The 6,941-nt window shown below is 39.4% G+C and overlaps 1 protein-coding gene across 3 annotated transcripts; it reads right to left on the bottom strand.

Annotated features, from left to right (window-relative positions):
• Positions 1-1,939: 1,939 nt before the first annotated feature.
• Positions 1,940-5,720, bottom strand: LOC113040717 (GTPase IMAP family member 5-like). 3 transcript variants are annotated; one of them, XM_026198984.1, is made up of 3 exons: positions 5,218-5,720; positions 5,023-5,061; positions 1,940-3,047 (listed from the first exon to the last, which is right to left on the bottom strand). In XM_026198984.1, the coding sequence occupies exons 1-3, from the start codon at positions 5,225-5,227 to the stop codon at positions 2,452-2,454; spliced, it is 645 nt and encodes a 214-aa protein (XP_026054769.1). In that variant the 5' UTR covers positions 5,228-5,720; the 3' UTR covers positions 1,940-2,451. The 3 variants fall into 3 exon arrangements, with proteins under 3 accessions (XP_026054769.1, XP_026054768.1, XP_026054770.1); XM_026198983.1 differs by having other exon boundaries at positions 5,023-5,064; positions 5,218-5,719; XM_026198985.1 differs by lacking the exon at positions 5,023-5,061.
• Positions 5,721-6,941: the final 1,221 nt, after the last annotated feature.

The following is a 6,941-nucleotide window of genomic DNA, read 5'->3' as shown; positions in this document are numbered from 1 at the left end:
CTAGTGACATCACCATCATCTACACACCTGCTAGTGACATCAGCATCATCTACTCACCAGCCAGTGGCATCACCATCATCTACACACCTGCTAGTGACATCAGCATCATCTACTCACCAGCCAGTGGCATCAGCATCATCTACACACCTGCTAGTGACATCAGTTTTTTTTTTTTTGAGACCAGATGGAAGAACGTTAACGTCAAAGGTTCAGCATAGCGGTGAAAAACCTCTGGCTCAAGTTTCCATCCTCTACACATCTCTCTCTAGAGACCCCAGACAGATGTTTTTTACATGTAGTTTCATAACAAGGTTCAGAACAAAACTTTACCTTTTCCGTCTCGTGTCTGGAAATGCTTACCCTTTCGATGCCTTGTGTATTGAGCTCCCATCGGATGTCAGCAAGAGCCTCCCGGCTAGACAACCTTACCTTTACCTTTCTACGGTCGGCGAGGCTTACCCGTTCTGTGCCTTGAGTATTGAGCTCCCATCAGACGTCGGCGAGAGTCTAACGGCAACCTAACTTTTTGTTTCTGTTTGACGGGTGACGATGCTCGCTGTACGATGACAAGAGTCTCCACTTCCCGCCAAACTCTGTCCAAATCTTTCCCCCCTGCCTGGTGCCGCTTACCCGTTTGATGTTCTGAGCCCTGATCTCCCATCAGATTCTGTGAGAGCCCTCACAGTCTGGTTTTCCTTTTCCTGCTCCCCGGCCAGTGAGGCTTACCTGTCTGATGCCGTTGAGTCTTGTGCTCGTGTCAGATGTCGGCGAGAGTGCTCCCGGTTGGGTTTTCTTTACTTGCCGCCCACAAACAGTTCTAACCCATTTGATGCCGTGAGTATTGATCTCCCATCGGGTGTTGCAAGAGTCCTCTTTGTCTGCAGCCCAAAGCCTGTTTATCTGCTCAACTGAGAGGACTTGCACGTCCGTCTTGATCTCCAGTCGGAGGCTTCATGGGTCCTCTCGGTCAGTTTTCTACCCTGTTTGCTCACTGATTAGCAGGGGCTCATCAGCCAGTAGGGCCTGTACGCCAACACCGTGACCTATTCCAGTTGAGGCAACTCGGGCCCTCTTGGTCAGGCTATCCAATCACATTGCTTCTCCACTATTGGCTGGTAGGGCTCATCCATTCCAATGCAGTGAGGTGCTCCGGTTGTGCAGCGGCTCGAGCCCTCCCGACCGGGCATCCCAAATCACACAGTCCAATACAAGCAGCCGGTAGGGCCTATCTCTCCAAATATGTAAAGTTGCTTCCACTGGAGTACATAGGCTCTTCCGACCTGCCAACCAGCTGACTTTCTAAATAAAAAGCTATTGTGGGGGGGTCCTTAGGCTGGCGGCTGTCCTTTCCGCTATTGCTTTTTGGGGGGTACTCTAGGTTCGGCCCATTCCTGAGCTCTGAGCCCTTCCCCGGACAGCATGCCAAATATGTATTATAATACTTCAGGTAATTATATGTAAGTGTGAACTCAATATACAGAATATAATTTTTGTTTAAACTTTTTTTTTCTTCATTTTTGACTTTTTTTATATGAATATGTTTATATGAAATGCTTATACAAAAAAAATCTGTAGTTAACTTTAAAGTTATCTATATTTCTTGCTTTCATACATGGTCATATGAAAAATTTGCCGTACTTTAGTAGCAGATTTCTGCCATGTACTGGAAAACACATTTAAAATGACTATTTTAAACAAAAGCACTATATGACCATTACTGAGTGACTTTATTACACTAATATACAATCAGAAATCCCAATTTCTGTTTTGGTAAATTCATTAAGTGTCATGTAATTTAGCACTTTTTTTTATTTGGGGTCCTGAAATACCCTGAACACTGCACAGAGGTTACGATGACTATTGCTACATAAAATAAAAATGGATTTCCCATCCTCGTTTAAATTTTTCTTACTAAATTATACAGTTACTGTTGCTATAGACTGTGGGATGACTAATAGGCAACATTGGAAACCATTTTGTGATTAAAAGACATTTATTAAACTAAATCCTGTAACTTATGTATTTACCTCGAGCTTATGTGGTTCTTCACGCTTTCTTAACGACCTATAATATCTTGCCCTAATAACCACTTTCCCTGCAATAATATCTGAGTCTGAAGTGTCCAAACACACACACATAGTTAACAAGCTAGATTTTATTAAACCACTTTCAAAATAATCAATAAAAGTAATTGAATTCAAAAATCAGTATCATGGCAACTGGCTCATTATACATAACGTTACCTTGATAATCAAATGTAAATTGTTCCAAAAATTATTTGTAGCCTTTGTCCAATTTGGATCTCTTCACATCTCCCTGAAAATCATCAAAAAAACAAACAGCATATGCAATTCTGAGTTTTGGCAGATAACTTAATGATTAGAAGAAAACAAGTTGTTCGCAATCCATGATTGTGATCGTAGCACTGGCATGAGCGGAAGTACCACTGCCCTACTTCCTTTCTCGCTCGTCATCTTGTGAAATAGGCCTATTGTCACAAATGAGAAATTCTATACTTTCTTTTTTGAGTATCTCTTCTGTCCTTCTGAACATCTCATAGCGCCATCCTGTGCTTACTGTAGAAAACCTCAGATATCCTCCTCCACACTCCTTTATTAAATCATGAACAGAGTTATTCCTCGAAGTGAATAGTGATCTGTGTTGCACATCTTCAGTAGTCAGCACTATAGTGTGTTTCATGGCCTGGTAGCTGAAGAGGTTCAGCACATATTTCACTTGGTGTCTGTCGTCCTCAGTGAAGTTGTTATACTTCAGTACGAGTACAAACACATGAGGTCCTGGAGCAGACAGAGACACACAATCTCTCACTCCATCTATTATCTCTCCCTGTGGGAAATTTGGCTGGAGCAGGTGAGGATTGAAGACTGTGATCTTTCTCCCCTCCAGCTCTCCACTGATTCTGTCACTGGATTGCTGTAAATAATATGGAGCTTCACTGTCAAACACTGCTCTTCCCAGTATAGTGTTTGCCACTCGTCTGTTTTCTGATCCATTCTTTCCTATCAGCACAATCCTCAGATCACTCACTGAAAAAGAGCACACACAAACAAAGTTCAATACAAAACACTGCACAAGAATTTCATGTTAAATATTCTACAGAACAAACAGATTTAACACAAGCAAAAAATCGCGTAACCCTTTCACAAGGATTTTTTTACACAAAACACAGAAACAGCTTCAACTGTAGTGTGCAGAGATCATGTTTTCTCTAGGCTACTGTATTAAGAGTACTGTATTGTGTCTGACATCACTGCTCTTACCTATAATGAGATCTCAGCTATTATGGACTGAATTAGTTTTATGGTAATTCTATCCCAGATAGCACAATTCCTACAGGCCCAGATCAGGCCCACACCTGGCACTTATAAATAAAGCAGAACTGGCCCAAATTAGAGCCACATTGGTTTGAATTCTCGCCCAGATCCTAGACCTTGCTCCGGCCCACATACTGTATGGAATAATGCCATTTGGGCGGTCCATTCCTGATACAGATTTGGTATTCAAATAAGTGCCTCATGTAAGCCAACCAAATAAACCAAAACTGGCCCTAATGTGGGCCACAGCTGATTTTATTATTTTGCACAAGCAACAATTCAAATGTCACGGACAAATATTTAAAGACACATTCCAAGAGTTTAAAAACAGTTCTTCACAAGTTTGGACCTAAACGCTTCTCATTAAGACTCTGCCTACACAGTAAGTCTGTAAGTGTCACAAGCACACGATGAAGATGAAAGTCCTAAGTCATAAATCCAAACAAAATGTAGCACAGCAACATTCAAAAACATGTAGACATACAACCAGACAAACTCGAAGTGAACGTACAGGAACTTAAGTACTCAGACCAAACAAGCATAATTAACTAGGCACAGCTCAACAGAATAATACAATCAACACAACAAGGGAAACAAAGTCCAAATTAACAGAAAACATGACGATAAAGTCCGAGACACACTGCATGATATTAGCAATTTTCACGTTGACTTCATATCTCATTTTATTGGTTGGTCAGTAAATGTGGATAATATCAGCAAACACACTGTGCCATAATCATGCTGTATCAGCCCAATCTCATGGCAATTCGTACATATTTTACGAGGTCGCTACCACCTACAACCACACTCGTACAAATTCATAAAATTTTTGCCAAATCGTACATATTTTATGAATTGCACAACTCCGCTCCTAAACCGACCCGACATTGGGGTTTAGACAAATCCTATAAAATCGTACGAGTGAGGTTGTACAAATTCGTACGAATTAGCCACCTCGTAAAATATGTCCGAATTGTTTGTGAGATTACATTAGCTGTATCACTGGCTATTTTTGGTCGCAAGACTATGACAATAGCCATCTTTTGAACCTTTTTTAGTATACGACACAGAACCACCGATTAGGAGCCACGATCACAGAAATTACGATTGTTTCACAATGCCAATATTTCATCTGGGACAGCCAAAAATCATGCAGTGTTTCTCGGGCTTGAGAGCTATCATTAAAGTGCACTTCTGTTTTAATGCTGCACAGTACACATATAAAAACCTGCCATTAAAAGCATGTTTTAAAAAATGATGATAATAGCTTCTCACACAATATAAGAGGGCCTTTATTCATGTAAAAATCATAGCTGATTTTATAATTTAGTAAAGTAATTATAACTCCTGCAAGGGAATTAATATATTAGGGTTTTTTTGGTATCAGACAGAGTGTTTTGTCTCTCTCACACACAACGAGATATTAAATTAAGCACAAGTGACTTTCAATTGAACAGTTTAGGGAGTTATTCACATCCTCATTTTTATGTAACAATTAAACCTTAATATATTAGGACTATTTGTAATTTTCTTTTTGGTGTGAACTAATCTTCGAAAATCGTGTAATGATAATACTTTACACAGAGTTTTTTTTAGAGTTTAATTAACAGTCTAGAATTTTAGAGACTCATCCATAATGTTTCATATAAAATCAAACACATAAATGTTTGCGCTTTAATTAACTTACTGTCAGGACGATCAAATAATGGACTACATCTACCTGCTGCTACTAGAGAGAGAAAACAACACACACACACAGAGAGAGAGAGAGAACAGATTGTTTAGCTATTATACATTATTTATAAAAACATCTGTTAGAACTGAGTAAATAACAGTGTGTTAGTGATAGATCGACGCTAATTTAATTGATGTTGATTCTTACCTGTCGCCATTTTAACAATATCCCCTTTAAATCTTAATCGAAAGAAAAACGCTGAAAGACTTGTCCTGTTCTCCTGTAGAGCTCGAGGGGAAATGAACTCAAATTCACAGAGGAGCTGTGTGACGAGTCAGATTCTAGTTTCGGTTTCGATTCCCACCAACGTGAAAATGTGACACGCTGTTGCTTTCCTTCGCGGTTTCGCCCCTGCTTTAAAGTCTAAACGTAACGTCTATGCTTTATTTTAAGAGTTATTAAAAGCTCTTTAAACCGAGAAAGAGAAGCTTGGCCTAAACCATCAAATAAACATCAAAATATGTCAACGCCCGCTGCAGTCACGCCATCTGCGTTAGAGTAGCGCGGTCACGCTAGGCGCGCTTCAAGTTCATTGCGCGTCTACTCGCGGTGTTGTGCCTGAACGCGTTCATATTTTGGGCGAACGTGAACTGAACGTGCCGTATTAATGCCTGATGAACGTTACTGTCAACTCGTTCATTCTGGTGTCTGTGCACGCTCTCTCAGGTTAATTTCGTTCAATAGGGTGCCAGATTTCTATAGAGCCTTCCTGGCGAAAAAACAGCTAAAACACATCGTAAACGGGTTTTAATATGTAACGGAAAAACACCCAAATCTGGCAACACCAGCCACCAGGGTCGCACCACCGTCCGCCGCATGCGTGACGCGTCATCAAAAAAAAAAGGCATCGAGGCGACAGCAGCATGTAGCAAGAAGGCGTATGATCATTTAAAATAATTTTATGATGTTTATGACAAGGTCGGTGAGAATGGGAGACAAAGCATTAAAGCAACAAGGGGGGAGTGCTGTCCCCTTAATGCTTATGTAAACCCTGGTTGGATAAGGATTCAAAATTGGATATGAAGATGAAATCTGAAGCATAGCTTCATTGTTAAAACTGATAAAATAATTGCTGTCTGTGATTCTATATGGGCTGTCGCAGCAACATATGGAAAAAAAGAACTATGAACTAGTTCATTTTTGGAACTGTGTGAACTTAGTTCAAAATTTTGTAGTTTGAACTATGAAGTGATCTAGTTCATTTTAAAATTTGTGAATTTAACTTTGAACTAGTTCATGTAGAAAGTGAACTTTCCCAACACGGTCTACTCGGCGGTGCGTGGTACATTAACGTGCGAGCGTTACAGTCTTCTTCTTTGCGTAAATCCTCCTTCGGTTGTCATATTTATACATATTCATAAGAATGGCGGAATTCATTCACGTTTTAAGTTTTATAAGTGTATATGTTATCATTCAATCTGTACCTGCTATTGCATGGTGTATCCTGCTTATGTGGAGAGAATCTAAATTCTTATTTTTAAAAAATATAAAATTATATTTTAGAATAATAGAATAGAATAATAATTCTTTAATAAATTATTTAATAATTGCATGCCAAAATCAGGGGGGGGAACACAAAAACAAATCATAAATTGCCAAATCATGAAGAATGCTATCTTTTTCAATATCATGAATTTGGTGGGTAATTATTAAATAATGATGCAGTAAAATGTTATGACAATCACCACAGTGGCACGTGGGGAGATGTACAACAAGAGTCTGGTGGAGTTTGCAGAAAACAATTTAATTCATTTTTTTTATGAATTTTCAAATCTGACTGTATAGTGAAAAAGATAGCATTCCTCATGATTTTGGCACGCAATTATTAAAGAATGATACAGTAAAAAATACAGTAGAAAGACAGTTGTACA

This window comes from Carassius auratus, chromosome 22 (genome assembly GCF_003368295.1).
Source record: "Carassius auratus strain Wakin chromosome 22, ASM336829v1, whole genome shotgun sequence".
Lineage (NCBI taxonomy): Eukaryota > Metazoa > Chordata > Actinopteri > Cypriniformes > Cyprinidae > Carassius > Carassius auratus.
The sequence above is the reverse complement of the archived record's forward strand: the minus strand, read 5'-3'. Positions and strand labels throughout refer to the sequence as shown.

What these genes read in the sequence shown, in the direction of transcription:
- LOC113040717 (XM_026198983.1), bottom strand. An exon ending in ATTATTTGATCGTCCTGACA is followed by an intron (nt 3,048 to 5,022) that starts GTAAGTTAATTA and finishes GCTCTTTTTCAG; the next exon opens with TGAGTGATCTGAGGATTGTG.